Source organism: Poecilia mexicana, unplaced genomic scaffold (genome assembly GCF_051168715.1).
Source record: "Poecilia mexicana isolate PSO_F unplaced genomic scaffold, ASM5116871v1 scaffold_6, whole genome shotgun sequence".
In the NCBI taxonomy this organism is placed as follows: Eukaryota; Metazoa; Chordata; class Actinopteri; order Cyprinodontiformes; family Poeciliidae; genus Poecilia; species Poecilia mexicana.
Window position 1 is genome coordinate 10,150,646 of NW_028263375.1, and position 22,380 is coordinate 10,173,025.

General features: G+C 37.5%; 2 protein-coding genes across 2 annotated transcripts in view; one reads left to right on the plus strand and one right to left on the minus strand.

Moving 5' to 3' along the window:
* Positions 1–16,870, minus strand: part of ano3 (anoctamin 3) — a 50,199-nt gene extending 33,329 nt beyond the window's left edge. Inside the window, exons 1-2 of the mRNA XM_088006221.1 lie at positions 16,696–16,870; positions 13,392–13,568 (exon numbers count right to left, since the gene is read on the minus strand). Coding sequence (XP_087862347.1) covers positions 13,392–13,568; positions 16,696–16,735 — 217 coding nt within the window. The 5' untranslated portion in view covers positions 16,736–16,870. The remainder of the gene's footprint in view (positions 1–13,391; positions 13,569–16,695) is intronic.
* A 1,434-nt stretch (positions 16,871–18,304) lies between these two features.
* Positions 18,305–22,264, plus strand: svip (small VCP interacting protein). The gene is made up of 4 exons (XM_015012186.2): positions 18,305–18,811; positions 19,011–19,061; positions 20,694–20,807; positions 21,077–22,264. The coding sequence occupies exons 1-4, from the start codon at positions 18,749–18,751 to the stop codon at positions 21,089–21,091; spliced, it is 243 nt and encodes an 80-aa protein (XP_014867672.1). The 5' UTR covers positions 18,305–18,748; the 3' UTR covers positions 21,092–22,264.
* The last annotated feature ends 116 nt before the right edge of the window (positions 22,265–22,380 follow it).

Below are 22,380 nucleotides of genomic sequence, written 5' to 3' on the forward strand. Positions count from 1 at the left end.
ATGCCGAATGCTTGAATTATTCTGCAAATATTTATTTTACCACTTGGGAACACTTACTAGCTGTGCATAAAGCTACAACATTTTAGGTAGTTAATATACATTTAGTAACAGAATAGAATGAGCCAGAATTGTCACAGCAAAAGTAACTTTTCTGTCAGGAAAGACAACATAAAAGCACTTTACAAAATACCAGCATGTCATATGCAACTCATACACATATGTTGGGATGCTACACAAAATGTGCTGCATGTCTTTATAAATAGACCAAAGTAAAAGTTTGTTTTTGATACATAAGTGTCTTGTTATGAAATAATGTTGCAGCAGCAATAGTTTGACTGGAGTTCATGAAACCTCCTGATACGAGGAGTTGGATGAGCTTCAGGGAAGGTTGTGATTGATTTCCCAGTTATTCTGCGATAATAAGATAAAATAGATTCTGTTGTTTCTTACATGCTTTGTAAATTATGTTGTATTTCTCATATGTGAATCTCCTGGCTTAATTTAGCTGTCATGACAAATGTAAAAATAGCAACAGATTCTGTTTATTCGGCTTCATTTTTGTTCAATCAGATGCTTTTGGTGTATCCCTGATGATTCCTTTGTTCTTATCTGCCTGGTGCCTACTGCCAATCTGGTGGAAGAACACACATTTATTTAATATACAGAAAACTTTCATTTTATTCAGAAGCTTTTAAAATACTGCCAGAATCAGAAAAACAATCCTAAAACGATTCAAAAATCTCAAGCAGTGTAAGAACTTAGGCAAAGAAGAAGAAGTCGCACACAACGAATTCAGGTCACTGGGTTGTTTCCCATCATGCCTTGTATGTTTTCTCACCCAAAACTTTAATTATTCATCTTTGTTCAGCTTGCAGGACTTCAAGAGACACAGTTTTAATCTAAAAAGCCATCACCATATGCACTTTGTTTTAAAAAAATATATCTATTTCTGTCCTAATCTAAAGATTTGAATGGTTTCTTGTTTATAAGACGTAAAATAAGAAACTGCTCCTCCCAAAAGGAGCCGATACTAAAAGATCCAGTTCCAGTGTGATTCTAATGTCTTTATTTGCTCCTATCTTGTTAGAAACCCAACATAAAAGCAAAGTATCAGCTTCCAGATATGTTCGTCTTTATTCCAAACTTATCAAGACTTGAAAAAAGGTAAAAGCAAATGTTATACTTTTCAAATCAATCCAAAGATTTTAAAGAAATCTGGACACTTAATACTAAAAATTTAGCTTCTGACATCTTAGAAGCGACAGTTTTTGCACAACCCTAACCCTACCCTATCAGGAGATATTTTGTTTACAGCTGAGCCATTTTTTGCACCAGTTCATTGTCTTCGCGGCCTCCAACTCCACGATTTGACCTGAACAGAGAGATGCAGAACCAGTGAGGCTATATTTCATGTGTTGCATTAAGTGAAAAGAGTCCAGTGATGGATGGCGACATGTCCAGATTGTTCCCTGGCTCCCCATCTGCGACAGCTGGGACGGTTCCAGCCCTCCTTCGACCGTGATGGAGTAATGCAGCTACACAGAAACAACGGACAGATGAACTGCCACTTTATCTTTACATTTTGCTTCAGCAATGCCTGATGTTAAAGCGCTCCATAAATAAAGTTAATGATGATGATAATGACTTGCTAGAGTTCAAACTGTGCACCAGAAAAGACAAAGGAGGGGATTTAATCGACTTTGTTGCTGCTTGGGACAGATGTGCCGCTTTGAGAACAACTGGGACTTTAACCCATCCCCGTCGCTCCTGCTTACAAAGAATCAGCATTTTTCAAGCCAAATATGCTTTTGTCAGACTCATTAACAAAAAAGCTTCAGCATTAGGCTAGACAATTCTGATTTACAGTTACAGAGTGATGAAAATTTTGACTGTCATTCTGCTCCACTCCCTTCCAGTCCCACTATTAGGCCAGCTGCCTCGCCTGCAGATGCATTGTGCGAGCAGTTGGAGGGGTTTTTTATCCTCCACCTGGCAGCACATCAAAGACCAAAGAGCTCGGTTCACATCAAGTGCTAAGTGCAGCATTTATCATCCGCTGAATATTCAACTGCTGCTTTTTCCTGCACAATTAGTTCTCAAGTTGAACCGGAAACAAATGAATATTGATGCTCGGTGGAAAAATGGAAAGATTAAAATCCTGTCCTAATTGTGCTCATCTTGTCCAATCTAACAAGCAATCTGGTGTTAATACTGCAAACAAATGATTGGAAAAAGAAATGATTTGTGGAAAAGGCCCCCCAAAACATTCTGGCTGCAGGAATAATGATCGCGGTTTGGCTTATAATTCACCTAAAGTCGGATTTTCTGTGGAGGAGGAAGGATTATTAGATTTTCCATTTATAACCAAGAAAAACAAACCCAGTGTGACCTGAGCTGACCCACAGGGAGAGTCTACAAACAACAACAGAATAAACCTTTTCAAAGTATTTGATCATTTACAACATTTAAGTTGCTCAAGGCAATTTGAAAATAGATCCTAAGAAAACCACCTGCAGAACCAGCTTTCACAAACTGCCTCATGTTTGGATTATTTTAAGCTAACTGAAGTTTTTATTTCAAAATCTGATCTTTTTTTATTTCAGCTTTACAGAAATGTTTCATCACGTCCTACACAGTCATAGGGAAGAGAACAGAACTGGAGCCACACACAGCATGGGCGTTGTGTTTTGTGAAAAAGGAGCCCCTACCAAGTACAAAGTAGATGTAATTTATAGCACATCTACTTTTTAGTATGCCAATAATTTTGTGATTGATATTTGGTCCTACTTAATACTCAGCTTTTTTTCCTTTTTTTATTTTCATTAGCTGTAAGTGATAAACCTTTGTGTTTATTGCTGCACTGAATCTAATGATTGGATGAGAAACCAGATTTGTGTGACTTGCAACTTTAGCATACATCAATTAATGAGAGCAGCATGAGAATCAACATTATTTTAAACTCTCCCATATTCAGTCACTGTAGCTGCAAAGTGACTTCATAAAGTTAAAAATGGCCCATAATCCCAAACGCAGCGCTGTTCTTGGCTCACTGTCACCAGACAGCCTGGCCGTAAACACACCTCAGAGCAGATGGCACGTTTTACCCGTGATTTAGGATCAGATTATGCAATCCTGGCACAACCACTGGGTTGCATCATTTGAGGAGATTAAACATCTTCATTTCCCTTTCCCATCTGCAAGTCCCTCCCTCTATTACCACGATACCACCTCCCATCGCCCCTCATGGCCACAGATGGTTAACAAAGCCCCTCTGCTGTCAGTATTCTGAGCTCTTCATAGGCGATGTAAACCACAAAGTTCAAAAGGGATTGTTTTGGTCCAGTGATGCAACCAAGTAGAAATATATCTTTGCTGAGTCTGTCGTTTTCTTATATCCTAGCAACAAAACAATCACAGACCCTTTGAGAGTCTGTGACTGCTATCAGCTCTTAAAAGTGTAAAAACTGGTAGCTGCACACACACTGGGAAAAACAATCTCCATTGTTTGTTCTTTTTTAATACTTTTGGTTTTGGATGATCATCATATTCCTCATTATATTCCCCTTTTCAAACTGGTGACCAGCTAATACCAATAATAATAATATCATAAAGTCGGTGTCCATAAAACCAACTGCCTGATTGCATAAGAGGCCAGGTGGTCTGAACTGGACACAAACTCTGAGAACTACTGTTTTATGAAAGAACAAATCAAATTTTTAACAAACTATAACATTTGATCTCTTTAAAGGGCAGAAATTCTGTGTGGAGGAATGAACAAACATTAGGTTGAATATAATACATTTTCACTGCAGATAGATTTTTCAGTCTCTGTGAGTCCATCAGATGAAAGAGCAAGGGAAACTTTCTGCAGCAACAAACTGTGCTGTACAGCAACCCATCTTGAATGACGGGGATGAAACTGGCAATCTAGAACAGACTTCCTCCAGCTGCCTGGTCAAACTGAGTAATCAAGGATCAAATGGAGGCCTGAAAATGACAGTTATCATTGCAGCACTGCAAAAATAGCACAGACAAAAACATGCAGCAGCCTTTATATCACATGAAACAAAGTCTCAGAGTCCTCTTGAACCATTTGGACGAAGTTTCTAACAGACAGTACTGAACACAGGAATCTCAGCCATCTACTTGGTAACTCATGGGGATGGCAGCACTGTTACCCCATGAGGATGCAGACAATTAACAGAGACACACAGGAAGCCGTGAGCAATTATTTCCAATCCTTTCAGTTCAGATTCTGTGGTGAAGAGTCTAGATGTCAAATGTTTTCAAAAGCTGATCTGATTCAGTCTTCTTTAAGAACTATAACTGGCATCTTTCAAAGTATTTATTTCTAGCCTTCCTCCTCTTAGCAGTCTGTATCAGTATATGAGGAGCAGACAAAATCACTCCTTGTGTCCTGGAGACCAGATGCTAAAAATTTATTTTTAGTTTTATTCCCAAACAAAGGCAGAATTATTATATTTCACGTTTTTAACTACCTTTGGCATCATTAATTAACAACACTCTGTGTATTATCCCTATGTAGTTTCCCTATGCTATTGAATAGCATAATTATTTGTGCTTTACAAATACACTTTGCTTCCTCTTGAAAATCCTTCCTCATATTGAGAGTAGCTAATGCTCAGTCTTCTTCCCACGATAACAACTCCCACACTGAGGAGTGTTGTTTGTGCTGCCTGCTCGCACTTAAATGTTGTCTATTCACAGTTTTAAAGATATGAACGTTTGGAAATCTTCTGAATCAAGTCGCCATCTGATTCTCACTGCATTTCTACTGAGAACTTTTCCATGATTTCTCAAAGTGTGATTGAACTGAACATGTGACGGTAAGATAAACTCCATCTTTGAAACAAGTGTTATGGCTTCAAGGAAAGCAAGCCTGGCATTTAGCTTTAGTAAGACATCTAAGTTTGAAATGGAAAATAACACAATAAACTGGCATATTTGAGTTTACAGTTTTATTTTATGCAACAAAGCTGACCTGATCGCATTTTTAGACTTGCCTCTCGCTTTATACTGATCAATTTACCGATTTTTTTAATTTCTGAAAGCTTTTCCACATCAACACATTTTCAGATAGACCCTTTTCATACATTGTCCCTGATCGACTTTAAGGAAGTGCAGAATCAACTTAGAATTTCGCTTTAAGAGGATTTTTGCTGCCAAAAGCTCGTTCCTTTCTCTTTCCCTTTAACGGGGCACTCAGCAATTATGAAATTATTGAGCATCCCTCCTGCCCCGTTGTAAGACTTTCACATTAATCTGATCTCATCTGCTGCAACATGTTTCCTGTGGGCTGGACTGAAGACAGGAAGGGACTTAGTCTGAGCTTTAAAATTAATAAGTTGCGTTATTCTCTGGAACGTCAACAAGATAGAAAAAACAATGCTAGAAGAAAGCTAATTTAAAATCTGAATAAAGAGAAGCATCAGATTGTTGACTCAAACCAAATTAAATCACTCCTTGTGTGGTTCTGTGTGCATATGGGTCACCAGGAGTTTGATAAAAAAAAAAAAAAAGAAAGCAGTGAGAAAAGTGAGCAAAAGGAGAAGAGCTAACACCCTCAGCAGGCTCAGTCACGAGCAGATCAGCTTCTTCTCCTGGGAAGCCAGAAGTCTTTCTAACACCTCGACCGCATGCATAAACACTCCCTGTTTATCAGCTTGAGTCATCATTAAAAACACAAACCTTTTCTCAACTATCCTCTAATTTTAGACAGCCAGGAACAGAAAGGACTCAAGTAGGACTAATTCTCTCCGAGGAATTGTGTTTCTGGTTTAAAGATCAATACAGGCCTCACGTGTAATCGAGCTGCGATGGAGACGGTTCGGATGGGTTTTTACTTACAAACTGGATCAGGTTTACACTGAATCTTAACACAAAGAAAAATTTCACACGTTTTGTCATGTTAAAACAATAATATCTTATTTTTCCTGGCTGATATTGATTTTCATTTGTCTTGGATGTCTTTCACCTTCTGGTTTTGACTAATTCTTTTGACTGAGGTGATAGTTTTGATTTTAACAGAAGACAAAGCAATGGCAATGTTTTGCTACTCTAAAAAGCATTCACACCCTTGAGACTTATTTTGCACATTTTATGGACTTTTAATTGTTCTCTCTCAACAATTTCTTCTGCTATTTATAACTTTCATAGTCTTTAAAATATGTTTTCGTATTTAGAATTTATATTCCTGCCTTTTTAAATAAAATTACAGTTTAACTTACATATGTTTTTTAATCAAATACTGCTTTTCTAATCCTTTAAACTGAGTGCATTATCAATACTGCAACTATATTACACAATTTTTGCAAACAAATGCTTCCTACTGTCTTACTTTTACAAATACAATAAAGAATTTGAAAATAAATATTTTTAATAGAGAGCCATCTAAAAAGATATTTTTAGATGTCCACATTTCTCACACTATGTCTGTGTTCCTGCAACACTTCAGGAACCAAATGTCTCAGGGTTGGAAGTTCTCAGGATTTTTACTTCACTTCAGATCTCATATAATTTATCCTCATCCTTTCAGATTAAAGCATTTCCACAGCATTCAAGAAGGAAATTAATAGTTTTCAAGTTTTTAGCTGAATTTTATTGAATAGGAAAAGTGCATCAAATCGTAGCTTTTCAGTATTTTACATGGTGATCTCCAATTTGAGCTGGTCAAATAAAATTAGTTGTCTGGTTGGTTGTGCTGCCTTTTTATCTTTTATTAATGTTTTTTTAAAGGAGCTGAGCAAAAATGTATTTTTCTTTCAACTGCGCAAAATGAATCAATGAGTCTATAATACAATCAGTAAAATTTCTGTCAGAACTGAAATCTTTTGCAAAGAAAGCTTCTTCTTTATATTCAACACAAACTACTCTTGCATCTCAGAGGGTTGAAACAAAACCCACCAATGCTCAAACTCTGCACTTAATTCAATATTTCTAAATCTTTGGCGTTAGTTATAAAAGTGCATCATATAGACCATGAAATTTTCTTAGATTTAACATATTCTGAGCAAATGTACTATGTAGAAAGTGGCACAAAGATCACTTTAATTCTAATATTGACTTTATTAAAATCTGATCAGTGTAGCATTAACTACTGGATAATTCAGAGCGCACAGAAACGGGCTTCATCCCAGGAGAAGGACCTTGCGAAGCGTCCAACTCTGCGTCACACTCACCAAGTACAGACACCACCAGCTTGAAAACTGTTCATCACGGAGAGAAAAGTCAGTCCCCAGTTTGAAACAGAACTACATATCCCCCCCCCCCCACCCCACAAAAAATAAATTAAATAAAAATGAAAAAAATAATAAAATAAAATAAACCATGACAGAAGCGACCAACCTTTCTGCTGCTTGAAGGACTGGATTGAGCCCGAGTGGTGCACCATGGCGGCTCCTGGTTGGTCTCCAGCGTATTTAATCAAATTCCCCGTTTGGAAGAGCTAAACTGCAGAACGCATGGGAAACTGCGGAGGGAACCCGTGGAGGTGTCAGCTCGTCTTCCATCCTGCTGAAACGATCTCACGAACGATGCGCAAACACCAGCAACACCTGTCTCAGCTCCGCACGCTGCTGCTCCCTCCTCCCTCCCTAACCACGTCCTCCTCCTCTCCTCCGACCGCCACCATTCACGGCTGTTGTCATGGCGACGGCCGGCAGGGGAGGTCCTGAGATGAACGCGTCCTCCTGCGTCCTGATTTACTGACTCTAGACGCTAAGCTGCGGGAAATTACCGGGGCAGCGCGTCTTACGCATAAAAACAAGGGTATGTTCATTGATTGACTCGTCAGTCAACCTCAGTGTTGGATGTCAGACATCCACAGGGTTACATGAATAATAATAATAATAATAATAATAATAATAATAATTTGGTCTACTTCTTTTTAAGCATCTGCTGTGTTTCTAATAATTGCCGTAGAAAGATCAAGCAATCTAAAAAGAAGTCATAAAATATTTTATGTTTCCTTCGATTTCCCTCGCGCACAGTGTGATCATCCAGTAGTTTATTTTTTTCACTAAAAAGATAAAAACTGACAATAAAAACACCGCTGTGTATAATAAAGTATAGCCTTTCCATTGCCTTGCTACTAATTCCGCTTGATTCTCATCTCTTTTCAGTGCTCCACAGCGGATTTCTCTCATTGGACTCAATTTCTGTGGTTGAATTTCAGCAGGGCCAATCAGCTAAAAGTAGGAGGAGTTGTGAATGATAATATTTTTTGTAGTTTTAGAAATGTAGTTACTGGTTTCACAATTGGTGACTGTATGATGTTTATTTGAAGATTTTACGTTTTCATGATGTAAAGCACTATCAACTGACCTGTTGCTCAAATACATTTAATTGTCTTGACTGATAGCCTTGTCTGCATGTAATCTTAGCAATGGCAACAGAGGAAGTGAATGAAGACAGTTGGTATTGGCCTCTCTTCCAAATATTGAATAAAAATGAACAGCCATCTCCTTCAGGTCTGCATTTTTCCATAAGCAGAGGAGGGTATTGATTACAGCTCAAGCTATTTCTGATAAGCTTCGTGGCATCAAACTGGTGCCCTACGTTCCTCACGGCCAAACTTTACTGATTGGGTAAAATTTTAACCTTCAAAAGAGTCCGTGCCTCCTGCAACAATCATTTGTCAATAGCCAAAGTCCAGACATTCTTCCTGAAGCAAAGCATAGAACAACAGGATGATTTCTATAGGCTAAACAAAGTATTTATAGTGCAGGACTCCTCAAAATACAAAAGCTATTCAAAAAGGTCGCTGAAGAAAGAATCAGATATTCTGCTTTCTGTCTATTTGAGTTGATTATTTCACAAGACGGCACATTAATTGAGCTGATGATGACGGAAAAATATGGCCGCCAAACAGCTTCTGACAGATTTTGACACATATTCTGAAGCATTGGAGTCTGTCGTGTTGAAGGCAGAGTCTGACTCCAGTGACTAATGCTGTGATTTATGTGATGTTGGATAGCATCGCGATGACAATAACGATTGTTGCTGGAATTTAAATCAGCAAATGTCGTTTTCTCCTCTTGAATCACCGTAAACATTTACAAGCTTCTTCAGAGACACTGAATGCAGTTTGAATTTATACTACCTTAGATCACCCAAACAACTCTGCCAAGTGAGGGGATTATTTTTCTTACTTCTCCCCGGTGCAGAGAGTGGATTTATGTTGATTGTGTAGGCAGAAACCTTTACAATCCAAAGAGATGTTTTTGCATTTGCTCCTGCTAAATAAATTTGTGTACTGCTATAAAACCTGACTCCTAAAAAATAAACATCCACCATATAAAATGGGTTTGGCTCGAAGTATAGTGGTTTGAAACAGCAAGAATGAACTTGTAGAGAAAAAAATAAAACATTTTGTTGAATAGAACTTTACTTATAAAACATGAGGAGGCAAAACACAAAATATGGCAAAGCAAAAATTGATGAGCCCATGTGCTATTATTGTGAGTGGGTTGTGAAACTCTAGAAATATTGCAAGAAAGCACCGATATATATAAAAAACAGAGCTCAGGTCTACGTTGGTTGGCCTGCAGATTCACAACTAGCTCCAGAGCAGCAGGTTGTGAACCCGTATTATAGGCTGAGCTCCAGGTCTATACCGCTACAGGAGAGAGAAAATCTGGTAGGATTGGACTTATTATTACAAATCCTAGTGATTATTTTCAGCAGAAAACATTGTTGGAACTTGGGAAAAAAAACATCCTACTGGAATGCATCAAGCAAATCGTACGGTTTATTTTATGACTTGGATGGGAATGATCACCATGGAGCTTTTTAAATAAAAATCTGACTATTTTAGTCTGGTAGCCCGAACCAAACTGTGTCCATGTGTTTATTGCTAACAGATTTTCCTGAAATCCATGCAGTGTTTGCAAATACAGTTCCAAACATTTTACTGCAGCCATGCAGAACATGAGTAAAAGCCTTTAATGGATGAATCTAACTAAAAAGGATTTAAACCAGAAGAAAAATACAAATGGATGAACTCAAACAAACCTGGATCGGTTGAGTTCACAAGAAGCTTTATTTTGGGAGGGTAGATTGTATCTTAATGTATAATAATTTACAAAACTGCTAAGAAATAGAAACACTCATCATGACACATTGCACATCTGCAGCAAGTTTGACTGATTACAGAATAATCTAACGGCGTTAATCTGAAAAAGTTCTTCATAACCTGCAGCCACAGTCGCTGCATTTACATTACAAATGCGTTCAAAACTTAGCTGGCATTGCGCCAGTGTTGCAAAAACACAATTTTGCAATTGTGGTGTTCCTATAAATTAAGAAATATATTGTCAAACTCACATTTGTAATATGTAATAAGTAATTAAAAAACAGGTCAAGCCATCATCCTCCTACCACTTCCTGTCTTCTTTGTCTTTTCCGCCAGTAGTAACATCCAGTTGTTGATCACATGACTCGTGTGATGCAGAAAAAGTGCTCGCATTGCAGTTTTGCAAAAATACAATAATTGTGATACAGCCAAAAAAACCACATTACCTTGAGTTTTTTTCAAAATTATGTTCATATTTCTAATTTGTTCCATTTTTAGGACAATGGTAATGCAGCTGGTGATCACAAAAATTAAATAAAAGAAGAAGAAGTCAAATAGTGGACTTTTTTTCTGCCCAAAGAGGGTCTATATTCACCTTGGCAGGCCTTTAATGTAGGGTTGTAAGGAAAAGTCAGAGCAATCAATAAAAATCACTGCTTCAGCTGCAGGATTCACACAGCTCAGCTGCTGACGCCCGCTGCACACTGCTGCAGAGGCAGGGGTTCCCTGGTTTGACGATAAATAGTGTACGAGTCCCCAAAACAGAAGCTGAGCACAACAGCTTTTGGTTTATATGGTTGAAATAAAGTTTCATTATCCCAGATTAATACCTGCATGGCTGCTAATTGTCAGGCTTGTTGTGAGCCAGTTGAACGCAGAGCAAACACACTGAGCATTGTTTATTTGATTAAGTTATAGTGATTTACTGCTCAGCTTTGTGATTGTCAGAGTTGTTTAAATTGATGGTTTATTTCACTGGTTTATTTGGTGGTGTTATTTATTTATTTGTCAGGATAACATATGTCATCAATTTAACAATTTACTTCCCTTTTTGACACTTTATATCTTTTATGCTGGACACTAAAGAATATGAGATTGGCTGCATTCCATTTATTTATCAACCAACAGACAATATAGGAGAAATAATTCATCCAATCTGCAAAGCCACGAGGTTTTATTTCAGAATCAGCTGCAAAGGAAGTTGCAGCTCCTCATCTGAGACCCATAAGTGTTGCACTCTTCACATTGTTTCTGTGTAATCAGTCCAGTCTTTGCCACAGTGACTGTTTACAGTTCAGTCTGTGGAATAACTTTTGTTTCTCAATGTCTTTCTGTGGGGGGATTCACAGGAGTAAGTCTGGCATCTGTCATGGATCCAAATGCCATCTGCTTTCTTGCAGCCCAGCATGCCTCTACACCTCCCACTGTTCTGATGTTTACAGGCGGCCGGTATGAGGGCTGTGCATGCAACCCGCAGTCAAATATCAGTCAAACAACCAGCTAAATGCGTTTGGGAGCTCCACTGGGGTGCTCAATAAATAAATCAGCAGTGTGGCCAGTACTGTTTAAATGGTACCATTTCACTTCATGGCTTTTAGTTGGGGGATGTAGGTCAGATGGTTGCACTGCAAAGGCAGGGAGGTTTTAAAGAAATAAAATACTGCCACCCTGTGGAAGAAAATGGCTAACCAAGCTGCTGGATAAAGGGAACAGCTGAACTACATTAACATTAATGTACAGTGCCTTGAAAATTGCTTTATATGTTTTTGATTTTTTTTTTGAATAGTGCATAACTGTAAAGGGAAAGACACATGATTTTCATGTTTTGTACTGATAAAATTTGAAAAGTGTGCCACGTTTGCTGCAGCTATAGCTCTCTTTTGGAGTATCTACCTAACAATTTTTCATATTTATGCTGTAAAATACAAAACAAATAGCTCAAACTCATTAGAATGAATTAGGTGTTTTTTTTGTCAGGATATACCTGCATTTAGCTCCATCCTTCCCTCATGAACTCTGTCCTACCTTCCCTTGAAGAACCAAAGCAGTCCCACAGGATGATGCTACCACCATACAGGGTGGCGTGTTCAGAAATGTCTGTATTGTAAAAGCATTTTGTCTATGACCAAAACACCTTTTATCCATATGTCTATCTTCTAGAAAACTTCAAAAATGACTTCCTATAGCTTTCTTTTAACAGTGTTTTTCTTATCAATACTCCTCTATAAAGATATAAAGCCATGATTAATGGCTGTCACTGACAACTTTCCCCACCTGAGTTGTGGTTCTCTGCAGCTCCTCCTGATTTACCATGGACTGCTTGCTGCTTCACTGACTAATGCTTTCCTCGCCTGGGTTTTGTCTTTACGTAGGCATCCATGTTGTGTCAGGTTACATATTCTTTCCCCGTCTCCAATGTCTGATGAGTTTCTTTAATTTTTAAAATGCTGCTTGCTTATAACAGTCTTCTGAGACCTGCACAGAACAGTTGTATTTCTGAAACTGGACTAACTTGAACTCCATTTAAGTAGGTGATCTGCAGGTAGGAGTAATTTGACCTGAAAAAAAAAAATGCATGCCACACTTTTCAGGTTGTTCCTCCACCCCCACCCCACCCTAAAATTAAAACATGAAAACAATTTACCATTTACCTCGTTTTCATAAGTATGCACAACTTTGTGTTGGTCTATCACATAAAACCCCATAAACTACAGTGAAATTAAGGTTGTAACATAATAAAATATGGAAAAGTTTAAGGAGTGTTAATTGTAAGACACTGTGTATGTCTCTAAATTCCAACACTCAGTGATGCCACAAAGCTATCATATCATTAAAAAAACTACAGATTGCTTAATCATGTTTTAAATTTGCATTATACACAGAAAACTAAACAAAATCAAAAGCTATAAGATGTCAATGCAATTCATCACTTGGCTTCATTATTTCACTCCCAGCATAGACTATATGACATGCCCTTCAGTCATCTGAGTCTTTATTAATGCTCTCAGTGTTATGTTTACCTGTTGTCTGTTAATTTGAACCACACATATTATATACAAGAGAGTTCAATAACCATTAACACACTGAATTTATGTGAATTGGCTGTGCCTGGTGTCTGGCCTGTGTGTGTCTGTATTGGTCTTGGGTTGGACTCTTGACCTGCCCTGAGTGTCCCCTGCCTCTCACCCACTGACTGCCCTGATCAATAGTGTGTGGAAAACAGACAAGGAGGTGGACGTGTGCTCATAAAGAGTGCCAGGACTGATTACTGGGAAGGAACAACTGCTGGCAAACTCACTGGACTGCTGCTCTGTTTCTGTCTCCGAGCCCCCAGAGGCAGAACCATCGCCAAGCGAGGAGCTCCAAGAAGCTGAGCGGCTGATGGCTGGGTTGTAAGGAGCCTGACTGTCTGAGGACCTGGAGCCCTGATGCTCCAGCAGGGGGCAGAACATATAGTTGTCCCGACGACATGATCCTGCAAAAATAATTAACATAAACAGCTGAATACGCCGTTAACCCCTTCTTTCTGTCATAAAGCTACGTGCTACCTGTGGAAGTCATCTGTGGGGAAATCTACATATTTAGATCAGAACATGATGAAGCTGATCACAGCAGCAGCTCTCAGCTGCCTCTCATATTACTCCACTCATACATTTTTAACACATCTATAAAAACCCCTTTTTCTTCTGTGATACTTGACACTAATGGGGGCCAATAAAGCCACTGGGTTTCCAAAACCTAGTTAGCAGCCGTTAACACCGGTGTCAACACGCTGACTGACGCATTTCTTTCCTTACAATGTTTGCTCTGATCTTTGAAATTAACACTTAACAAAATTTGTTCCTAGTAGCGCAGTTTAGCTGCTGACTGATGGTGCCAGCAGGCTTTTTATTCAGTGACGCCATGTGGTACCTCTGATTGTTTAAGTACCTACTGGCTAAGCTTACCAAAACCCCAAGTGGTGATTTGTCATCCACCACAAAATAAAAAGCTGAGTTTAAATGAGTGTCTGGTGAAACTAAAGATAAACTTGTGGCCACAATTCTGAAAATGTAAGTTTGGAGCAAAAACAAACAAAAAACTGTCCGTTACCAGAATTACACCAAGTTCACAATGAAACATGGTGGTGGCAGAATGTTGCTCTGGAGTTTCTGTTCTTTAAAAAATATATCTTTTTTTTGTCTGGATAGATGAAATAATGAACAGTCCTAAATTCTTGTTAATTAGTTCTTAAGTTAATCTGAAGATGAAGAGGGATTTTACTTTTTAGTATCAGTAAACGTACATCAAAATCAACAAATAAAAAACCAGAATTCAGAGCTAAATATGACAAAACGTTCATGACTTGAACTGAGGGGTGAGAGATATTCTTACAATCTGATTTATTAAGTCAGAATGTGGGAAGCTGATAGACCTTTGTCAAAGAAGACTTAATGCTGAAACTGAATCAAAAAGTCGTTAAATGAAGATTTAGTTTTGGGTGTGTGAAAAAGCTGTAGATTGCTATAAGATTTTTTTTGTAGATTTTATAATGTTTCCCTCTAGAAAATTAATTTGTTTTTCTGTCATATTCTACTTCTCACACTGAAGGTGGAAAATTGGAAACTATTTATTGATTTGTAGTTTAATTTTATACATGACCAAAAACCTGATGTTATAACCTGGGCGTGCCACTTAATGTGAAGTAATCAGTCTCTCTTTAGCTTGACATGCTTACAAATAAGAAATTTATTGATAACATCCATCACCAATATTAAAATGATAAAATTTGGAAACATCATTCAATAAAGTAGACTCCATCCATCATTGGGTATACTCTAATTGAAAAATTGATTTCTATTGTGACTAGTATCTTGATTTGAAAATACTTCAGGTTTAACATCTCATGTTTGAAACATAACAATGCAAGCATAAATATTTTGAGCGATATCTTGATTTTTAGATAAATAAATCTCCATCCAGGTTGTCAAAGCTTAGGCTTCTCTGAAAGAAAAAAACACATCACTTAAATCCACTTCTGTCCATTACAGCTCAGCAGCCTAAGTGCAGTGATGAACTGTCCTTATCATATCAAAAGCAGAGAGACATTACGAAGATCGATTGATGAGCAGGTACTTCCTGCACTTCCTAAGGCATTGATTACTTGTTTGGACACACATTTAAAATCCCCAAGTTACCGAATTTCTTCATCAGGAAGTAAAACAAACAAAAATAATGTGATGAATGGCAAGCAAAGTGTGAATCTCATAACAGGAATAAAGCGTATAAATCTTTAAAATTACCAAACTTTTTAAAGATTGTGTTTCTTTGCAACTACACCGTGCTTTTTTTATTTTTTTTAACAAGCTGAAGAAATTTCAAATTTGGTTTCTGGTTTCAAGTCATAAATATCTCCAGTCCAAAATAGTAAAATATTTGAGTCTGAATGCAACCAGTTGGCGGTTTAACAGCAATAATGCATGTAAGCTAAAGTGGATGTTTGGGATTCATCCTGCAGCACCCATCCTAACTACTCAAAGCCTGCGTGTGTTCTTTACGGCACTTAAACAGCTTACATTAGTAAGTAGTGATCACTTAAGGCTGCATAGATGTTTCACTCGCGCTTCCCCCTTTTAAAGGGTATGCTGAAAATTTAACTAATTCAGTTCAGGGGTTAAAAAGCAAAAATAAGATCAATCTTCTACATCCTAAAAAAAAGAATAATATTGTTAATCTTAAATAAAATGATAGACCTATTCCAATTACATGCTTGTATTGATTTGTGAGCAGCAGAGTGAGCCTGTGCTGACCTGGGCTCCTGCCTATCATGCAGCTAAATGTTCACAGTATTCACTCACTAGCTACATAAGTATTTACTGGAACAGCTGCAGCTTTGATTTTTAATTTATTTTAATTTAGAAACACTAAAATTGTTATATAAACAAAGAGAAATGAAAAGGTAATGCCAGGTTGTAACAAATTGGTTTTGGTTGCACGTAGTGAAGTTTAAAGTGAAACCAATTATACCTAACATGATTGTAGGATTTCTGTTTGACTATACCCTTCCATTTGTTACTGCAGATAATTGTTCTAGTGTAATATTTTAATTTAATCCTCAAATATACCTGAGAGACTCGTGATTTCTACAGTATGAAGTCGAAACCACTTGGGTTTGTCTGTTTGTAAAAGAAAATAATGTGCAAGGAGCACTGCTGTGTTCCATTCTTTGAAACTCTAACGCTGTTTATGTATCTCCATTCATCCATCTATTCAACTGCAAAGTTCATGAATAAGTTAAGCCTAGAGGATCAGTTTTCATACCCATTAATGGCAGGTTTCTCATGCACTGTTATGATCTGGTACATTACGCTGAAAAGTTAAACATGGATTTCAAAAGTTCTAACATGCTGAAGAATAAAACAAAGACACAACTTGTAAATGGAACATATTCTTCCACAAGATTGTGAGTTTAAATACTTTGTTCATGTTTTCTGTGCAAGAACAGAATGCAATAGGGCAATCGACCAAAAGACAGTCAGATAACAAACCAAGTTGCAATAATTACTTATTTAGCCTGCTGCAGCTTTACTCCATCTCCAAACTCAGTGGTGAGGTCAACCTACCTGAAGAAGTACCAGCAGCATCTGACTCCATGTATTCCATTGTATTCTACAACTTCCCTATATATTTCCTTTCTGAAATGCTTCGAAACAATATATTCTGCACTCCCAAAGGCTGTCCAGTCTGATGAACCTGTCACTCCCACAGCGCAGCACTGGGAGCTGTGAAACTGCCCATGCAGGCTCTGCAGGGAAGATGAATAGGTGGAGTTGTTGACAGTAAAGAGGAGTACGACATTAAACTCTCAGACTATTGATCGGGGAGCATTGATTGGACGGAGCTCCTGCCCTACAGAGCATCACTCACTTCACACAGGGTTTCTATTTTACTAATGTTGCTGACAACAAGGGTAACAACAGAAGATATCCTCCACTCACTTTCAAGGGAGAGCCATATCACGTGGACAGAAACATTCAAAACTTGTCACAAATATGAAACCAATATGTGTATGAGAAGCATCTGTCAACATCTGATTAAGTCTGGGATCTGAAGCGAAGTTAAATGTGAACATTATTTTTAACCTTCACCACTCTTCCCAGATTACATTTTATTAAGCGCGGACAAATTATTCTTGTCACTCCACAAGCAAATAAAATAGATAGAGGTATAAATGTCTCAAAGCTGATGAGCAAAATCATTGACATATTCAGTTTGGCCACAAGGTGGTGCTGTAGGAGCGGATTTCAGGGGATCACTGTCACATCTTGACGTGGATGTACCTTCAACGTTTTGACAAGAATTTGTAAATATATATATATATATATATATATATATATATATATATATATATTTTTTTTTTGTCATACTTCACAATAACAAAAATCGTTTGGGATTAATGCCATTCCCAAACAATTATTTGATGTAGTCAAAGGAGTGATTAAATACATATACTGACTTTATTTAAAAGTCGTAGGATTCCATGTTTTCATCCATCAATATGAAGAATGGTTTCTTACAGACATATATAAACACAATAATATGCATAAAACTTTACTCACAATGAATTTCCTCAAATAAATTACTATCAAATTAAAATTCTATTTTTTTATTTCTACTTATCAAAAATTTTAGTCACTCTCTTCTTGTTTTTTGTTTTTGTTTTTGTTTTTTTAATTCTTTGAATTTACATGATCTTCATCTGAAGGGAGTACAAAAAATTGCACTCAAGTAGACCAGCACTACTTCATATTGTTACATAAGTAAAAGATAAACAAAGCCAAAATATGACATATAATACAAATGAAAGACAAAAGTCGTCTTTTTTATAGTTGACAAAATGTGAAATATTGTTTTTATTTTATTAATTTTATTTTCTCTCTATTGAGCCTAGTTCAAGTGTATATACAGCAAACAGTTGTGACTGGAAATACTCTGTGATGATTTACCTTTATTGTGCCTTGATTTATTTCTAAATTATGTTAACATAATTTATAATAATGTCTACTTTTTAAAACATGTATTTTTTTTATTTTTTTTAGTCGCTAAAGTACCCAAATTTGCACATAGCTTTATATTTATTATTTGAGTAATTTCTTGGATGACCACGTTAAAACTAAATGCACGTGACGTCATCAGCGCTTATTAACGTACCGTTATTGAACGTAACCGACGTAACATATTGGCTTTATCAGTAAAGCTGCATAAACAAACGGGCAAAGAGGCGTGTTGAACTCTAGGCATCTGACTTCTGGGGCGATTTATTTTCCAAATGCGGCGCCGATTTAATAAAAGGTGCGGAGGGAAACGGTTTATTATGTGACTAAGAGAAGCAGCTTGGCTTGTAGTGGTAGCTTAAACTAGGAGGTAGCTAGAATGCTAATGTCCACCCCGGGCTAATAGCAGGAGCCGCTGTTAGCTAACGGAAACGGTATGTCCGCTGACCCAGCGGCTGTCAGCTGGAGTAGAAGCTGCCGCTTCTTTTGCCTTATTTACTACGCATACAAGTTGTGACTGGCCAAATAGCCTATTAGATTTCTGGTTTAATTAGTTGGAGAAACTGAAAACTCATTTTCTACGCCGTTCTTTTACTGCGTGGAATAATAAAATTATTCCAGAATGGGAATGTGCTTACCGTGCCTTGGTGGAGCAGCTGACGACGTTGTTGTCACCCCGGATCCTGTAAGTTAATGTAATTAATTACATTTCCTGTTAGATATGTCGCTATAGATGAGCCAGAATGACATACAGAGTAACAAAGCCAAGAAGAATGTGTTTTTGTCACTCTTTGTACTGAAAAGGCCCTTTTTAGCGTGTTTACAGTAAACAGCGACATGTTATTCACATAATTGTCATTCATGAATTTTTCTGTCCTTAACAGGAGACAAGGAGACAACAATTGGCTGAAGCCGCTGAGAAGAGACAAAAAGAGGTCAGTACTGGGTGGTTCCCGTTGCAGATTTTGAGTCAGACACTTAGTATTTAGCTAAGCTGGTTTTATTAACTTAGTGGCCTAGGGTCACGCCCATCATGTAAACATCGACAAGCCGTGTTAGACCAACAAAAAGCGGTGCATAGTAAGGTACGTGTTGGTTTGCTTTTTTTTTTTTTTTTTTTTTTTTTTTTAACAACTGCTGTTCTCAAAAGCTTATAGAGCAACATGTTCCTGTAGTTTTAGGTTTTCTGGGTTTGATTTAAGTGTGGGCTTTGACTGAGTCATTCTTAGACATTCAGCCCTGACTGCGGTTGTTGTCTTTCTCGATAGTAAACTCCAGGCCTCAATAAACCTCATAAAACGACTTTTTTGTAAAGCCCCATCAACTCTAACCAACTGTCTCATCACTGTTACTCCAAAGCCTCCTGTCCATACAGCATGATGCTGCCACCGCCATCTCACAGTGGGAATCATATGTTCAGGCAACATTTTGATTGTAGGCCAAAAATGTAAATTTTGTTCTCGTGTTAAAATGGTTTTTCGTTTATGGATTGAAAAGTGGATTACTGTAGACATTTTTTTTTGTAACCAACTCGATCTTTAAACTTGCAGTCAGTGGTTTTCCTTCCTCTGGATGTTTCTGGGTGGCCTGCACATGACAGCTGTACAAAGATTTAGCTACACAAAGACACTCTGTTAAATTAAAAAAAAAAAAAAAAAATTTTGAAGGATTTTATTTATGAATGTTGTATCAAGGAAGGTTCAATATAAATGCACATTATACTTTTCAGATTTTTATTTGTAACACAAAAATCTTCCTTTTCATTTTGCTTAAAAAATATGTTCTAATTTGTGTTGACCGATCACATAAAATAAGCCTGTGGTCACAGACATAAGTGCACCGTTTCCAAAAGTATCCTTATCTAAAATATATTGACGATAAACATATTCACCTTCATAAAAAAAATAAAAAAAATGCCACGGTATAAAAACAGTCCCACCAGTGTGCCATAAAGAAAAAAAAAGAAGGAAATCCTTCCCCTCTATATCATTTTTCAGCCATGCTATTCATGTACTCAAAAAGCCATTTCTTGATTATAAACATCTGAACATTTGGTAACTTGTATTTAAGAACTGCTGCGCAGTGTGGTGAGCATTTTTCTATTGTGCAGAAAAGACACTTGCAAACCAGTAAGAGCCATGCTAAAGTTAAACCAAGGTAAGTCAATTCAGATGGAAACGAAAGCCAACCTCTGAGGCTGGCTAATACTTTTACTGCCACATTTCTCTGCTCTCAGTCACTGTTATGTGTTAACCTTTACAGTTCAGGCTGCTGCAAGCAAAAGCACAAAGCTCTAACCCACCGATAGAATAGGCAGCGCACCGAGAGTGAAAGAAGCTGCTGCGTCTTTTTACTGCGATGCCTTATTTGGCGGTTGAATGCGTGCACACTAGATCATGCCTTTTATTCTGAAAGGTTGCAGCTGAAACGGAATATCCTGTTAAAAGCACAGATGCATGCCTGTGTACACAGTATTTCTAACATTCAGTGAAGTCAGAAATGAGCATTGCCGTTTCCTGCTGGGTTTTCATTTTTTTTTTTTTCTCCACTTCCTCTCTGATTTCCAGACGGCATACAGGGGTGTCAAAAATCCAGAAGCAGTTGAAAGGAAAAGAAAGAAACAGGAAGAAACTGAGAAGCAGGCGATGACCACGTCTGTGTCTGGCGGCGGTGGACTGAAGGTACGTTTAGCTTTGGCTTCATGCTTCTTTCTACGTGTTTTAATTTTAAACTTCAATTGTGTCTTTCCGTAAAGCTGTAGGATGCTTACACATTACATTACAGTAATCCTTGCCATAAACAGGGCTATGATTATTGTTATCTCTGACATATATATCTTATTGAACTTTGATCTCGATAACATTTACAGCAGTATTATATATGCAGAGGTTTCATGTTGGATGTGTAACCAGCTCGGTTGTTTGATCTTTGTTTTTGTTTTTGTCTTCAGTGGCAGGTCGGATGAAGTTCCTGATGGAGAAGTTGGACTTAAAATGTCCAAATCAACATGAAGTCTGTCTGCTGGATTACTTGAAAAAGTTGGAACTGCTGCCCGGTTGAACCTTTTCTTTTCTTTTCTTTTTTTTTTGCTTGATTTTATGTTACAAACATTTGATTGTCATCACATCAGGCAGAAAACTAAACCGTATTTGCCAAGTTATAAACAGCAGGTTGAGGATGACGCATCACTGTTCAAACCTCCGATTAAACACGATTATATTAGTAATATAACGATGTGTGTGATTAAACAGGGCTCATCATTCGAAGAATGTCTTTTAAAGAAAATGAGTCATCAGTTTTAGAGATCGTAGTCGTTTATTTTTTTGTAATTTTCTTCTGTAATTAAGATGTTTTTTCCTCTCAGTACTGAAGCGGGTTTAGTTCAGAGCTTCTTGGTAACATAGTAACTTATACAAACGTGATGGTTTAAAAGCTGAACTATGCTTGGTGACTTAGGCATGTTGATGACCTTCGCAGTGGACAGGTGTCTGACAAACATCACCTTTCTTTTAAGGAACACAATGAATGACGTGTTGGACTTTTTAAATTCATTTTTTGTACTGGATTGTTTAAGGTGCAGGGGAGCAAACATGATTTCAGCTCTGCTCTGCTGATGACATGATTTAGTTGTCACTTTGGTTATTCTGCTGAGCTCACCATCAGCCACTATCTGATTATATGCATCAATGGCAAACAGGCCGAAATATTTTCCAGACCAGGATCGCCCTCTTCACCCTTGCGCATGTGACCTTTGGCACTTTATAAATCAGTTATAATCCTGCTCTATTGCACTGGTTGAGTTTCTTCATTTGAATTTAACTGTAAAGCACTAATATGATTTGGTTTGATTTAAAAACTAGTGTTACCGTTTGTGTGAATATGCCACAACTCACAATTGATTAGTAATTTCTCTCTACTGTCTGTCACAGTTTTTTTTTGAAGACTGCAGCTTTGCCTTTGTACTCTCACATATGGTGCTGGATGACAATGTAGTGAATATTCCTCGAAGTGCTTAACTTAACTGAGGTCTTTTCTTAAAGCTGCCTGATCCTCAAAAGCTTCTGGTGCTCTTGCCATTTTGTAGGACAAAGAGTATAGCCAATGGTATTGCTACAGTTAATAAAGCACATTTCTGTTATGTGTGTTTGGACTCCAGATGCTGATTTCTGGTTTTACATCTCAACACATAATGACACCTTCTGACTTTGTGTCTGCAGGGCATCAGATGAACATTTACAGATGTTTTAATTACGA

Coding starts and splice junctions, on each gene's coding strand:
- svip (XM_015012186.2), top strand. CDS start 18,749: ATGGGAATGTGCTTACCGTGCCTTGGTGGAGCAGCTGACGACGTTGTT. Junction 18,812..19,010: donor TTGTTGTCACCCCGGATCCT/GTAAGTTAATGT, acceptor TGTCCTTAACAG/GAGACAAGGAGACAACAATT. Junction 19,062..20,693: donor CTGAGAAGAGACAAAAAGAG/GTCAGTACTGGG, acceptor TCTGATTTCCAG/ACGGCATACAGGGGTGTCAA.